This window comes from Nestor notabilis, unplaced genomic scaffold (genome assembly GCF_000696875.1).
Source record: "Nestor notabilis isolate BGI_N333 unplaced genomic scaffold, ASM69687v1 Scaffold27146, whole genome shotgun sequence".
Classification (NCBI taxonomy): Eukaryota; Metazoa; Chordata; class Aves; order Psittaciformes; family Psittacidae; genus Nestor; species Nestor notabilis.
The window spans coordinates 2,424-19,465 of NW_009934620.1; the positions used below are offsets into that span (position 1 = coordinate 2,424).

General features: G+C 35.4%; 1 protein-coding gene across 1 annotated transcript; it reads right to left on the bottom strand.

Moving 5' to 3' along the window:
- Window positions 1-1,992: 1,992 nt before the first annotated feature.
- On the bottom strand, window positions 1,993-16,150 carry LOC104408010 (tetratricopeptide repeat protein 21B-like; the record flags this gene model as incomplete). The annotated part of the gene is made up of 10 exons (XM_010017443.1): window positions 1,993-2,070; window positions 3,031-3,098; window positions 5,381-5,501; window positions 7,588-7,812; window positions 9,603-9,798; window positions 10,224-10,385; window positions 10,868-11,018; window positions 11,755-11,836; window positions 12,848-12,958; window positions 15,945-16,150. Coding segments are annotated over 10 exons (1,400 nt in total), but the record flags the coding sequence as incomplete, so codon positions are not given.
- Window positions 16,151-17,042: the final 892 nt, after the last annotated feature.

Here is a 17,042-nt window from a genome sequence, read left to right on the forward strand (position 1 = left end):
TAATCTTTTACCCATCTTATGAAAGGGTAGTGTCTATCTCATGCTCATAATAAAACCAAAATAAAGTAGATGTCGATGTTGATTAGTCTTGTCTTTTTTGAAAACATCTTGCATGTATTCACATAAACCCGTCTATTTTTATTCTAAATTTCAGCTAAATGTTATTCCAGTGCTACTGAGGACGCAAAACCACATTCATCCTGTATGAAAAGGGCTGTGCACAAAGAAATGCTGTTTTTTTGTAGAAACCATCTTGATAAGGTGTGCGTATTTACTCTTTTAGCAGTGGGGACAAAACCACCAAAACAGCATAGTTTAGTAATTCATAGTGTACTCACTCCCATAGCCCAACTCCCTTATAGTTACCCCAGCCTCAGCATTTTCCAAATCCTTCCATGTTCCTCATTCCACTCCCATGCTATGAGTTTTTCTCCAGTCTCTTAACTTCTCTCTCAGAGCTCTGTCATGCTGCACAGCTTGCAGGCAAAATAACAGGGAGCCTGTACTGTGCCTGGTACAGTTACATACACATTCATTGCCAGTGCTCAAACAGAAGGGATAAGGCTACAGCTTAAGTTTCAAGGTTCCCTAGGGAAGGCGAGGCCACTTATTTGTGTCTTTTCTCAATTCTAATATTCACACAAATCTCGTAGAAATGTTACAGTCCTGATATGCGTCTACTGATTTCAGTTTGGCTGACCAGCAGCTCAAAAAGCACTGGAACGCAGAGCCTGGAAACCACCAGTAGGTAGCATCATTGCGTAAGTGAGGCATATCAATTTATTTAGGAAACGAGGCTATATAATTACCCAAGATACAATACCCTGTTATTGATAAGCAAGATGAGATACAATTGTAAATAGATTCCCTTTTGTAGCCTTAACATTGAGTTGTCATAAAAAAGGAACCCCAAAATCAAATGAAAGTTACTTTACACAATGTCAACATGAAAAGCTGGTTACCTAAGGAGGAAATTGAAATTGATTAAGAAACTTAATCATTAGCATCAAGTATTCTCTTTTCATACCAAAACATTACTTTTCTAGTCAAATACATACAAGATCAAGTGCTGCTTTTAAACCAAATAACAGCAGTATGAACAAAGGGTTTTGTCAGGCATCTGTTTTTTCACAAATTCTGCACCACTGAAAATAACCAAACTACTCCTCTCATTCATTCATGACATGCTATTGCTCCCTTAAAGATCCACAGGTATATTCTGTATGTGAGACAAGAACATAACCCCCTGTAATCAAAATGGTTTCTCCAGAGAGGTGTTTTATATGAATTAAAAGAGTGCTAACTTCTGCACATATGACTATACTGTCTACACATACAATGTTGAAAGACTAAATACTCCAAATTAATGATTTAAAAGATTTCTCTTTATGGAATAGAAAGCATGATAATAAAATAAATTCTGTGTAAGACTTGCATGATCTATAAAAGCCTTTACTGAATATTTACATAAGGTCTTAAAAATGTAAGTTTCATTGAGAACAATGTGTATAGCTGTTTTTTCAAGATTAAAAAAATAAAATGTGCTCATAATATATGAAAAATAAACTCCTCTAATTTAGAAATACACTTGTAGGAATAAAGATTACACTATAATTATCAATAAATGGTTTACACAAACCAATATTCAGCATCTTAACAATGCACCTGCATTAGATAGAACTCAGAACAATAACCTATCCTATTTAAAACAGACAAAATAATGACTTATATGCTTTAAAACATTTTTACAATGCTGGATGACACTTTACATAGCACACACGTAAGCAGTGTTCCCTCCTGAATGAAAATAAATACAGTTTCTTTCAGGGCTACAGATTTTTCCTGGAAATCATCCAGATCTCTAGTGTTATTAAGTTAAACATATTCACAATGCTTTTGTACAGACACAGTCTCTGTCACTGCAGTATTTCATTCATAGTTCCTGAAGTCAGATTAAACAAGTCCATAAGTAACAACAAGAAAAACCCCAACTCATGGTTTTAGTGATGCACGGGCCTTGTCAAGTATTTCCTTTCTGATCTTTGGATAGTTTGGATGTGCTTCAAGGACCTGTCAAAAGACAAAACAACCCCAAAATTCTGTGTCTAAAAGGAAAGAATACTGTTTGGTTATCCCACTATTCACTAAGCTTACCCATTCTAAAACTAAAATAACAGCGTAACAAGTTTGTTTTAAGAATCCATAAATACTTAACTGTAGCTAGAGACTCCCATGCATGGAGGTCACGAACAGCTTTATCAAAGATGCCTTGCTTCCCTTTCACACTGCCCTGTCACCTCAGTGTGAAAGACATCAGCCAAGGGATAAAGCCTCTGGGTGGCTTGAAATGCATGCATTCAGAACAGTGACCTCTGGAGACATTTCCAAGGTTTTAAGTATACTTTGCAGAGATAAACTGCTCCTATGTCTTCACTTCCTTAGGCTCTTTCACTATATTCTACCCACTTCATCTTCTTGACCTTCAATTCCCTCTTCTCCCTTATGCTTCCATCCAATTTGTCCTTTCTAGGTATCTTCATTCCCACCCAAAGAGCAAATATAATTTATTTCATTATTAATCCTAGTAATTATTAATCCAGAATGTTCATTCTTCTGTAATAGCAACCCTTCCTCTTACTCTGCATATGCTCTGTTTATGTTTGTACCATACAAAGATAATACTGGAAGTCTCTTTCTATCGGTGTCTTCTGATGTTAACATTTGATTAACATCTTCAGCTATAATTCAGTATGGATTTACTAAATTGCAAGCAGAGGGCCAAATGAAGGTGCTACCATTTGAATATGCTTTTGCATATGATAGTCAGCCACTTTATCTTTTATTTACCTGGTGGCCAGGGAGCTCAGGATCAAGCAGATTATGTACAGGATATTTAATTTAATCCAATTTAATGAATTAGGTGTCTTTTTGACAGTCATGTATTCTAGAAATTTAAACTCAACAAAATAAGGACCAACATGTAAAAGAACGTTGCTACAGTAGAGTATCAAGTACATATACAAATTCTACCTTATGACAAATATCGATTGCATCAACATATCTCTTTCCTTTCAGGTAATTGAAAGCCAGCTTGTATCCTGTAAGTAAAAAGAGGGAAAGAAAAGGGGTGATAATTCTGTACTGAGTAACGAAAAGATCACATACTAATTAATTTTGGTTACTGTGTGTTTCTCAGGTTAGTGTGTTTGGTTTCTACTATTCTCTCTCCTAAGCTTGTAAAGATCAAAATTTCTACTGAAAGTCACTTCAAGTCGTAAGTAAGAGTCCTTTACACACTGATAGCTACGTCTGAATCAAAGGGAGACATTATTCTGGAGAGCATGTGTTACTACAGACAACACATAATGGTTGCCCTCTCTTAATTACTATGGTACCCCACAGAGTTTCTCGCTGTGACCTATAATACACTGTCTCTCTGCAAAGGCAATTCCATTATTAAAGGACAAAAGGAAAAAAAAAATCAGGATAGCAGTAACAAACTAGGGAATTCTGCCATTCCGTTCCACTGCCAGCAGACCACTCAAAAAAAGTCTCATAGCTAAGTTGCATAGCAACATGTCAGGCTGATACTGCCAACATAAAAGATACAGCTCAAGTATAGCAGCCTGGACAGAGATCAGGACTGAGGAAAACATCGTTACAAGCATACAATTTCCAAAACTTGAAATTTTAAATATTTCATTTTGGAACTTATCCTCACTAGCAAGTGATTAGGGGGGGATCTGATACCAGTTTATACAGTTTTACTTGCCAGACGCAGTTTGTGCTGCTTTAACCATTTTAGTTTTTATGCATGACAATTCTCACAATGTATGTAAACTAGAAAACAATGTGTATGTAGTACCGTCAATATCACACTCTTATCTTTCTGTATGCAACATTGTTCCACAGTTTAACTTCACTAAGGCATTCTCCTGTCTAGACGCCAAATGATTTTGTAATTTGTTCAATTCCTACCTTCTAGGGGGTTTCAAAGTCTCTGTATATGTTCTTTACAAACTCAAAAAAACCCAAACCACACCTTTTTACTATTAAAACTTCTTCCTTCTAATACATTTTATTTACTCAAAAACTGTAATATCTAAACCAAGACATTCATGCATCAGACTATGGGAGCAGGAGCAACTAGGAACAGTCACTGCATCCAAACTCATAGCTAGATATCTAGAGATCTTCCTATATAAAGTAAGTCAGATTTCCATCAGTTATTTTTATTACCGAGATCTGAGCCTTCATTCTGCTTTGACCCTCCTAGTTTTTTGACTCACAGCACACAGGGTAATGCGTTTTGGCAATGCATCCTTGCATATGCATTTTTATATCTTTAACTGTGTTATAAAAGCAGGAAATAAACCACAAAACATTTAGTTACATTAATAAAACACTACTTTTTATCTAATATGAGTTATAGATTAATCATGAACCAAACCACTGCAGCATTCAGGAGTTACAGTTAAAGAAATAAAATGTGTATTTCATATACGTAACACTTAACAAGCTTGTTAAAAAACCACTGGTTTTCCAGTTCATGCCAAAGGCTATCTCATCCTAACACTAAAAAACTTACGGGCACAAAAAAGACCACAGATTAAAGACTACAAGAAACATGCATTTTTGAGGGGCCACAAACATAGGCCAAAACCTGGAACAGAATTTCTGTAAACCACCAGCACTGGTACCTACAGACAGACTATAGGTGTTGAGTAAGAAAGGGCATTTCATCCTATGCATGTATTTCATAAAGGGTTTCCTATATTAAAATAAATCTAAAAATGTGACAGTTTAGTGTAGACTTGAATTAACCATCCAAAGTGGAACCTTAATAGCATCCCAAGTTTTCAGTTAACCACCTTTTTTAAACCAGACATATTTAAAAACATTTAAATATTTAATTTTTAAAATCCTTACTTATGCATATAAAACCCATATAAATAGATAATTTGTCTGATTACCAAAATGAAGGAAACAAATTGATGATCTGCCATATATCATATATATATCAGGTTATATATAAAAGGTTCTCTACTATAGTAGACAGTACATACTGCATTACTATAAATACATTATTAAAGTTTAATGCTTTAATTATGATAAAGTTGTTAACAAAAAGCAAACTAAAACCCTTTCAGACCAAACCTTGTACAAAACCAGAAACTTGTGAAATATCATAAAGCTGCTACCTCTTGCCATGGGGCCTTTCCAAATGACTGTTAACTACACCTTTAAATATCTGTGGGTTTCATGCGAGGAAAACCAGTGATACCCTACGGAAAACTAAAACCAGTATTTCCAGTAAAGGGCAGCTGTTTCATTCTTACTGTAATGCCCGAAATTGTGCTTATAGGTTATGTATACATACCTATTGTTGGATTCATTTGATTTCCATATTTCCAGGCCATCTCGTAATTCATTGCTGCATCCTTATATGCTTGTTCCTTTTCCATTATGTATCCCATGTATTCATAAGCCTTGCAGCATGACTGCAAAATATAAATATTCCCTCCAAATTTTATTTACGTAAGCTTACCTGTAACAACACTGACAGGTTAAATACTTCAAATCTGTACAACTGGAAAGCATAAATGATACTCATACTAACTTCGATGACAATACAGTCTTGATTTGAAACATCTGTAGCACAAATCAGTTATACAGAATTATGCATGGTGACTTCCTACGTTACACCAAATCAAGTACAGAGTTCATCACAGAGGACACTGCAACTATTCCTTCAAAGATGCTTAGACCCTGTAGATACCTCTCTCAGTTAACAATAACCCTATGGCAGCCACATTTCAAGTCCAAATTGTATTATCTTCCACAAATATTGTTTCACTTTTTCTTAAAAGGGTATTTTCATAGCCTTATTTTTGCAAACTTTCATATTATAATTTTCCACTTAAAGGAAAGGGAATGCCTGTAAGATAAGGATGAAAATATACTCCCTCTCCCATCTGTGACAAACAAAAAGTACAAAATCAAGAGAAGCTATAAAATAGAAACCCCAATTTCACAGAAAGTTTGCTCACTGGGATCTCACTAGCCAAACCTAAGTCTTTTAAAATAAAAACAAACTCATATTATAAGATACTAGGCTTTTATGAAGAAGTTTTCATTCAATCTATTTACTTAAACTGTGTGTGTGTGTGTGTATATATCCATATCAATCAATTCTGACTGCTAAAAGCAATCTTAAAAACTAATTAATCACAATAACTGGAGATGTTCAAGGCCAGGCTGAACAGAGCCTTGGGCGACATAGTTAGTGTGTGGTGTCCCTGCTCATGGCAGGGGGGTTGGAACTAGATGATCTTAAGGTCCTTTCCAACCCAAACTATTCTGTGATTCTATGATTCTATAATGTGTTTTCTCAATCAAATAGTATCTTCCATATTGAAGAACACCATGTGAAATATTGTTTTGTGAATTAACAAGATACTACAGTTCCTGCTTAGCTGCTTTGCATGCAAGTTGGAGAAAAGTCAGTATTTTTACTGTGCTGTTTTGTTAAGGAACTGGAGTTGCAGACTTCTATTTTGCCATGCTCCTTCCTATCAAACAGAGCTTGTTTATCTAGGTTCCTCCTGGGACTCAAACTTTTTAGAGGAAAACAAATTCCTTGGTAGGCTGTGTTTTTAAAGCAGCTTAGAAATTTCTGCAACAAAGTGTCATTTGTGGTATATAACTGCTCAACAGACCATCTATTTCAAATGTGTCTTATTTTGGAGATGACTCATGTTTATCCTCCAGTAGTATGGGTTTTGCAATTTCCCTTGGTGATCTGGATGAGTGTGTAACAGACCTTAAGGCAGAGTTTTTTCTTAATTAAAATGCAAACTCATTTTCTGTAAAAATGAAATGTAGTACATCCTATTTTAAGGGGCATCTCTGCAGAAGTACATGATACATTATACCAAGAACTACTGTAGCTGCCTCTTAGTTTTATATTTAGAAATAAAAAGAATAAAGGTTCAAAAAAGTCTAGCTCTCAAGGAGGTTGAGGAAATGCGACAGAATAACAAACATTATCTTATTCAAACAAGAAATACACAGAATCAGGTCCTTCTCCAAACCAAATCTGTGCAACATAAATACCATCCTGAACCTACCGCACAGCATCTGTGGAACTACTGGATATGCCTCATGTGAGGGAAAGCAAAGTCTATAGATGAAAATACGCGATTATGAGAAATCAGCACAAAAGCTGAGATCTGTGTTTGTTCCTATAGACTCCAGAATCTATACGGCTGTATCTTTCTTTATCAGGTTTGCGGGGCTTAGAAAAGTGCATCTCTGACATTCCATAAACACCTTAAGCTTCTAGTGTCCCCACAGCTAAAACTTGCAGAAGTTATTACAGAATATGAATAAAAATGACTAAGCAGCATTTACAGGTTTATTTACTATCCTCCAGTGTGAAGTTGCTGTTTTCCTGGCTTGTTTTGGTCTATTTCTCCTTAATAAGTTAAACACCAGGCAATTGGAAAAGGAAACATATTTTGGAATCATGTTTCAAGGGCAAAGTACCTGAATTAAAATAGAAGGTTACTTTAAATGTGCACTTACCCTGTTATGACGAAGGCATCGCTTTAGTAATTCACCTGCCATATCGTATTTTGCAGATTGAATATATATATCTGCAAGCAGAAGCCAACTCTTTTCAAACTCCTCTGCATCAATGGGATTCCAGCTCATTTTTGAAATTCGTTTTAACTGATTTCTGGCTCGTGGAGTCTGTTTCAAGATCATGTAGGCTGTGGCCATTCCCAAAAGTGCTGGTATATGATCCTTCTGCAATAAAAAGCAGTGACTGCTTGGTGCTTTTATTTTGCTTATAACATTTATTATTTTTTTTAGTAAGACTTCCACCTGGTATCCGAAAACTTAAACTAAAAGCTAAATCTCAGGAAATAAAGGTAGAACATCCAAACTTACAAACATGTTTTCCATCTAATTCTATGATTATTTCTGTAAGACTAACCATGATAACCACCATGTTAAATAATTAAGATGCTGAATATAATTTGAGCTCAAAATTATCTTCTTCAGGCTCAGGATATGTTGAAAGCATCCACAGGCACTTCATCTCAACAAGAAGCGTTCTGATACCACTAAGACCTATCCTTTTGATACACAAATAAATACATCAGATAGATAGAAACTCACCTGAACTTACAATACAAGCGGTATTTTCTACTTTTAGAAGTGCCTGTCAAATGTCAATAACAGGGACACTGATTCCTATTATTAGGTTTACAGCTCCTAAAATTATAAGTCTAAACTACCTGTATCCAAAAGGTATGTATAACAAACAGGATTTTTAAAAGCCACCATTCTATGCAAGAGCCACAAACAAGCAGTAAGAAGTGCAGGAGCAAGCATGATTTTTAAAATCCTGCCTTTATTAGCATGCAGTATAGAGGAGAATGGGGCTTGCATCCCAATACTACCTCCTAAATGTGGAGAGTAGCTCTATCAGCAGCTAACTTAGAAGCTTCTTTCTTTTTCTCTGCCTTCCTGGCTCACTGTTGGATTCTGCACCTACACCTCTTTGTAAGGTTGTGCTGTAAAATAGGCTTGCCATAACAGGTTAAATAAAATAAAATGATAAAACGAAAAAAGACCCCACCAAAAGCCCCTCTTCCACATAATGATCAGCTGATCTCCCCTCTCCCTCAAGCGTCACACCTAGCATGGATCAATAACCTCTGATTTCTGAGAAGATTAAAACTGTGTTTTATGTGACCCTCGAGAGAAGACTAAATAGACTAGAGCATTCTTCTTGCTGGAACTGTGTCACCATGTGAAAACCATTCAATATTCAAAGAATGTCAGATCAATACTGAGCAGGACTTGGAAGCCAGTACTGGAGGCACCTTGTGATTCTCAGAACTGCCTTATACACAAGATAACCATCAGTATGCTCCCCTCAGCCAAGGAGCGGTTTAGCACAGAGTCAATGGATAGTAGTAACTTAAGTATTTCTTGGCATTCCTACGCACTAAATGTGTCTAAATGTGCTTAAATAAAATCTGCTGAAAGGTGCTGGTAACAAGAGCATCTCTTATTAATCCTAAAACTAATGACTACAACTAGCTATAAAATAATGAAGATTTCCATCATAAGGATGAATTTTAAGCAGATAGATAATCTTGGCCTGGAATCTCAATTTTGTCAAGTTGCCATGAATCACATAAAGCCAGCTTATATTTAATTGTTTCTGGTTACAAAATGAAGGTACTGTATCAACTTACATCATTGGACACACTGTTGGCAAGACTGGGAATTAAAAAGCAAACCCAGCAACTCAAACCAGAATAGCCTATTCACATTTTAGTAACTGGCAATACTAGCATTGAGTTATAAATTTGCAATCCAATGGAAACTTCTAAAAGACATAGTTATTTCAGAATGGCTTTTTTTTCCAAATTTTATATAAAACATTCTTTAACAGGGAAAAAAAGTCCTTAAAATTAATTGCACTAACACATGCCACCACTCCTGAACGTAAACCGCAAGACTAGTTCAAAAAATCCTGTAGTGTGAGAGAGAAGACCGAGGAAATGATACAGGTTACTAACCTCAGCCACTACTATTTCAGTGAAAGTGTTCAATGCTCGTTCAACATTTGACTTCTGTTTGGTTGCCATGAGACAGTAATTTTCCATGATTCGCAGTTGAATGTGACCCTGAATGGTCTGAGGCTTGAGTTCCTTCAGAAGATTTTCTGCTGTTCTTACAGCCAGCTGTACAGACTCCTGCTTCTCTGTTGAATTACTGTCATCAGAAAGAAAGTGTTTGTAAAAGCTTATTTTTTTAATAATCACCAAATTAATTACAAGTTAGTATTGATTCCATGCTAAAGGCATGCCATTCTGTACAAGATGGTTTTGTTACATAGGCATTCTACATCGATTCTCTTCTGCAACCACTGCAGTTCCAACCTAACAAGCTGGTTTTCGCACTGCAAGTAAACAGGATTCCACATAAAAATCTGTATTTTTCTGCTTGAGACTGAATTATCACAGTCTAGAATGGGCTCAACATAGTATAGTATATACTATATGGTATATATACAGTAAGTAGAACATCTGAAGCATTAGATAAGCTCAAACTTCCAGCAATTCAAGGCACATTATTAAGTAGCAGCAGAGAAAAGGGATGACAGAAGAACCTCTGCAATATTTATTGCATTCACTTACCCTATGTCAGCATCCAGATTTTCAAAGACTTCACCACCCACAGTTTCATTATCTGGGTTCAAACAAATTTCAATCATGTTGTAGACTGCATTCTGTCCCCAGTCACTGTCCTTTCGAGCTTTATTAAAATGCCGGAGTGCATCATTTGGTTCACCTGTATACCTACACAGATAAATATTTAAAGATGGGCAAGTAAAATTTGCTGCCTCAAATCCCAACCAAATCCCATGAGGAAACCCAAGTATTTATAAAACAGATTACACACTTGCACACACTGATAATGCAAGGTTCAAACAACACACATTATTGCGAGTAGCTTGGTTTTGCAGGCAAAAACCAGCCTCATAAATTCTAAAATTTGAAAATAAGTAATATTGTATTATTGAACCAGCAAGAATATTCCTCCCTTTTAACAAACAGGAAATATGAAAGATGCATGTGAGACAGACAAGATAGCTTCATTTTAAAGAGGAGCTAACGGGGAAGTATTTCAGAAGAGAAAAGGAGACTTTCCTGAAGTCCTAGCACCTTAAGTAATAAGGAAAGTAGTGCTGTACTACTTATCATTTACTTATTACACTATATATAGCACCTTTGAATGATAATGGGTAAATAAACCTTATCTTAATTATAATTGCAATTACCAAAGATACAGCCCTTTGCAGTAGTGAAATCCTGGTTCAAGCTTTGTTCTGGAAGAATGTTTTTCAGCCATCAAAAGAAATCTTGGGACTTCTTCTAGTTTCCCAGCTCTTCTTAAGAGATCAATTAATCGTGAGAGGGTTGCATAGTTATCTAAATATACAAATAATTAGTTATTTGCTATATGAATAGCTTAAGAAATAAAGAGCCTGCCTTTTCTTCACATACAAAAATGATATATGGTGGAATACATAAGGCATATTACATAGCAACCACAGATACAAAAACAAAGGTATCAAGTGATACTTGAGATATTTCTATGAAAACCTTTATAAAGATAATTGTACTTCACTTTCAAAAGCACTCAAACAAAAACACTTGCTGCGCTCTCACGACTTCTTTCACAAAGTCCTCTAAAAAGGTTTACATTCATTATAGTACTGTCTTAATAGATTTTAGTGGCTTTCTCTCTGGTCATAATTTGCAAATTGCTAAGAGCAACTTTATTATAGGAATTTCAAATTCATATAAGAAAGCTTCCTTTATTAATCTTGAAATAAAAGGCTTTGCATTCATGCACTTCGTATCTTAAACACAAGAGCAAGTGATTTACAGTTACAAGTATATAACACCTTATCTATATTTGGCTTGACGTAAACAATAGACATTACACTGCAGCAAATTAGTGTATATACAACAAATAATTTTCTCAGCTTCCCCTAAAATAGCTTTATGTTTTTACATACAGTAATGGTCTTTGTTTATAGGATCCATTACATTATAAATAGCACATTTCTTTTTAATCAAAGTATTTTTTTGATGTTTCTTCTTCTATCTCATTAGAACTGTGTGTCAGAAAGAATTAAAAATATCACTGCTAAATATTCACCTGGCTTGCGTTCTAGGAGCTGCTGGAAATGAAAGACAGCTTGTTCGTAATCTTGCTTCCTGAACATGAGATCAGCCATCATCTACAATATGGACCAATTTAGAGAAAACAAAGCAAAATATTATCAATTGTCATTTATAATTAACTTCAGTTCTGCAAAAGTGGGGAGCTAAAACTATAGCTTTAAAGTGCTGCAGGAATTATGCAAGAAGTAAACTGAGTTGGATTTTTCATTACTCTCTGGAAAATGAACTCTCTCTCTAGATAGAGAGGATAACAATGAGCAGGTACAGGCTCATAACTCAAATTTTCACTTAAGGTAGAAATCAAAAGAGAATTAAACATTTTGGTGTAACTTCCAAATATGCTTGGGTTTTACTTCTTTAGTTTTACTCTTATTTCCTAATAATAATAATAATTTCCTTATTATTATGTGTAGATTAAGCACATAGAAAAGCAAAATTAGTTTAAAGTTAGGGACAAAGAAATATGACAACTACTTCAACAGTAGAAGTAAACCACATTATTTCATTTTTTTCTCCACTGAGAGGCAAAGAGTAGATTTAATAACAAATACCCCTGTTCTTGCACCATACTGGGATAAATTCCAGATGTTAGACTGCTGTAAGAAAATAAATTATTCCCATCTTAAAATAATTTTGCTCCTACTGTATTAAAGCAAAAGTTGCTCAGTCTATTGAGCAGTGTCTTAAGCAGGCAAGTATGCATACCCTGTACAGAGAATCTGCAGCTGAGATTAAAAATGCTTAAGAAGGAATATGATTATCTGTGATTGTATAAGAATGTAAAACCACCTTAACTACACAGTTCTTGTCTTCTGGAAGTTTTTTTTAGGCACTTGGTTTAGTATCGCTTTGCTATGAAGATAGAACAAGGGCTGTGATTGCTAGAAACTTCACACTGGATGATTACCCAGCATAAACAGAAAAACATTTTGTTGTAATGGATTTTTCACGTTGAAATTAGAAGCTGCAGCCTTTCTTAAAAGTAGCATTTTATGGATCCATCACATTGTAGACACACAAACTTTAAAATTAAAATCCTGATACAGGATTAGTATAATAGCACGTACCATTGTTGCCGCTTCATTATCCTGGTCATTCCTCAGTAGTAAGGAACACTGATGTTGACAGGCATCAGTATCATCTTGCGCAAGATACAAACGTGCAAGTTCCAACATCGCCTGTATATTAAAATATTAAATTATAAGTAATTCAAAGATGAAGGAAGCTGGTTCGGTTCTACAAGTATTAACCTGAGACTTCATAACCCCAGGGAAAACTTATTTCTCTTCTAAAGTGAGAGCTTTCTCTGTTGATCCCTGTGGGCTCTTGGTCAAGTAAATTCATTTCCACTCCCTCACCTTTAAAACAGGTAAAACTTTTCTTCTTCAGATGGAAATCCTGGAGGTACATTCAATAGAGAGCTGCCCAGATAGAACTGCTCTGAAGACTACATTATTTTGGTAATAATAATTTTCTTGGGAAAAAATGTAAATACAAGTAGTTTTCAATTCCCTGACAGAAGCAAATACCTCATCAGCATTCACCAATTAGTTCTGGAGTATAAGCAAATTCCAGCAGAAACCGTTTTCTCATTTGCATTTCATTTTCTCATTTGAATTAAGGCTATGTGTGGATCCATTTCTGAAGCAACCTCAGAACACATATTCACAAACCGAAACGTACATAAGCATGCATCCTTAAGGCTAAAGTTCCATCATAGACTATTCTGAATAAATTGCCACAGAAAAGTTTATAAACACAAGAGTTACCACAGATTTAATCAACTTCCTATTGAAGCAAACAGGAGTTAAACCAATCACAAAGCAAAATTAGCATTAGATAAACAGTAAGCAATGTCACTCCAGCTTAATTTTACACGGTGTTTTGATTTTGTTTTCAAAAATGAGGAACTTATAATTACATGGCAATTTTTTCTCTGGTTACACTTGCGAATAGCACTTCTGAATCAAACCAGTATTTTGAACATCCTACTCAGGATATGAAGGCTACTTGCATAATATTTAACATCTGTTTTCTTCCTACTTCCCATTCTTCACATATTCAAACATATACTATATAACTCTGAAACAGAAAGGTAGGTGGGTAAGCACTGAAGTGATATGGAGACAGCATGCATGTAAGAATTTTTACTATGAATATTTTCTTTGAGCCACTGTTCTTCTGTGCACAACACTGGAAGACTGAAAAGCAACGTGCTGGTCAAGGAACGCTTCCTGCCTTAGGCAAGTCAGAGAAGAATGGTCTTCTATACTAGATTCTAGTTACTGAAAGCAGTCTAGATTTTCAACCCAACCCAAACAACAATGATACTGTGAAATGATGTCCTTGATGCAGTCGGTGATCCGCTCCAAGTTTGCATCTGGAAACTGCATTGCCTCTTATCTGATCAGACAAATGAGGTAGGGTATTACCTACTAAATTTAACTATGTAAACCTAAACAACACAAAAGAACCCCAAAGCCTTATGACATGGACTACAATCTCTCCCCATTTAGCAGAATAATTTTTTTTAACACAACATTTCAAATCTTGTATGAGTTACTTCAGCTGGAACATAAAGGATTTTGTTCTTATGAAACAAGGTACAGACAGCTTCATAGGAGTTTCCAATACTTCCATATGTAATTTTAAAGAAAGTAAACTCTGTGAAGACATCAAGAAATAGGTGGGTGTTTAACAGCTCGAATTTATATTTAGTAATCTAAAAGAATTTAATTAAACCCTGTATCAGCAATGTTTTTAAAAATGAATGGAAGAAAACAAGGTCAACCCTACCGAACCTATAGAAATACAATGAGATGACAGTGGCTTGGGCAACATGGTCTAGTGTGGAGGTATCCCTGCCCATGGCAGGGGGGTTGGAACTAGATGATCTTAAGGTCCTTTCTGACCCTAATTATTTTATGATTCTATGATTTAAACTAGTTGTGGGTAACCAAAAGTATTTTGCTTTCAAACTCTGAGCAGGGAACAAGTTCTTAATCAGAAGCTCAGTCCTAGATTTACTAAGATGTCATTGTATTTTGTGTTGCTAGCAAAGCAGGAATAAAGCAAAAGTCTCCAGTAACTGCATCTAGCAGATATTCAGTACAAATGCCAGTGCACAGCATATCTTGTAACAATGGGACTCTCTCAATAGTATGATTTTAGCAAGAATGAAAGAAAGTGCTATATTGGCATTTCAGTACTGGTGTGAAAGAAAAAAGTAGATTATGGCTTTGATACTGAATTAGTGGGGTGGCATACCACAGAATCCATAGCTGTACCTATACTATGACAGGCAGTCTCCCTGTCTTTTTAATGGTAGAATGGGGAAATCACCTTCCTTTGAAGACTTCAAGGATATTTTTATTCCTGTCCCAATTCATTTTTCTATTTCTTCCTCATTCTTACAAGTTGCCTTGAGAAAAGCCGGTCTCAAAGATGCTGAAGTTGTGGTTTCAAGAATCTAAGTCCTTCCCAAAGCTACAATGAGTACAAGTATTAAAACCAGGTGATATGCGGATAATTTAGCAGCTGGTGAATCTGACAGCTGTACAATAAGAAGCAGCAAAATAAGGTTTCACATACACCTAAATATACAACTGATTTATGAGAGAAAATCATGGAAAATTGACAAAAAATATATTAATATATTTATTTTTAATCTGAAAAAAAAACCCCACTAAACATTTTGTGACTAAAAAGGGAATCCTACCAAATCCAGATAAAAGTCTAAAGCTTGTAAAACAGATAAAGAAGAGAGAGAAATTGTCTCAACTGACTATAATTACTAATACCTCATTCCAGAGGACAGGCAACAAGCAACACTGAAACAATCTCCACTAACAATGTACGTATGTTACATGTCCTCAACTGGTATGTGAACACAAGCCCAATATATATTCTAATGGACAACTCAGAGTGCATGCAGACCACCACTTGAATCAGGAGTTTGTATAAGAGACAGAAATTGGCAGAACATACAATTATTTTATCATGATAAGCAATGCAGGTGAGAAAGTTAAAGGGTCTATGTATATCATAAAGAAGAAATAATTGCAAATCCACTTCTACATTGTGGATATTCAGAAATTACAATGTATTGCGAGATATAATAACTGAATGGGAAAACAATGCAAAATAGTAAGAGGGAGAACTGACCTTGTTATCGGTTTCACAGTGAACAAGAGCTTCTTTGTAAAATTTAATTGCTTTTTCATAGTTTCGCTGGGCTGTGGAATGTTTTGCAATGTCAGCACAAATTTCAGCTGCTAACTGTTTCTGTGCAGGAACTGCATCCAGCTGTTCTATCTGCGCCCGTTTAAGCACTCTGGCTTGTAATTCCCGAGCCTGGTGTGGGGAAAGGACTGAATAGTCAAAAATTTTCAAAAGGATTATTTTTATATTATCTACTTTAAAGTGATGTTATTAAATTTTTAAAAGTTCTACAAGCACACTATGTATTCTATAGATGACACCCCCCCAAATAATAAAGTGGGCAAAAATGTCTCTACTGTAAGAGATATCAATGAAAACAAGCAAAACACTCCCCCAAATCTCTCTTCCTTGACAGCCTGTCTAAAACTGCCTTGCTTCCCCAAAACCCACATTAAAAACATGCTGAAAAGCAGCCTACTCTTCAACACTTCCAAGATGGAATCCCAATACACTTCTTCGAAAATGCTCTTTATGACAACTGCATGCCGATCCAGTAATGTACAATCTACTCTTTAGAAAATGTAATTTTGAGATAATCATAGATATAGTATTTTGTGAAATGTGATGAACAGGACATTAAAGCAAAAAGCTGGGAAGGGATCCAGTTTACCCCTTGTGTACTTGAAGAATAAAAGAGGTATGGACAAGCTTATTTAATATTCCATCTAAGGAATATTTAGGTCAAATACATTCACTTGAATAAAGATGACACATTTTTACTGGTCTAAATTTTCCCCGTATTTCTGTTCCTTGCATTATTTATAACTAAGTCTTTCCTCAATCCAAATGGTTATATTCCAATTGATAACTAATAGCAGAGTTGTAATCACAAAAAATGCTGGTATAGGATATCACTGAACAAATCCTCTTTATTAAAGGGAAAAGCAATGCTTTTGCTCGCAAACCCTACAGTTCTGCTTAGAGAAATTTTATCATCCCCATGGGTTCCTGTTAAGAACTTCTTTTAAGTCTCCAAGCTACATTCCTACATCAAAAATATTCCATGGAAGTGTTACATGCCTTTTCTTTTTTCTTTATTTT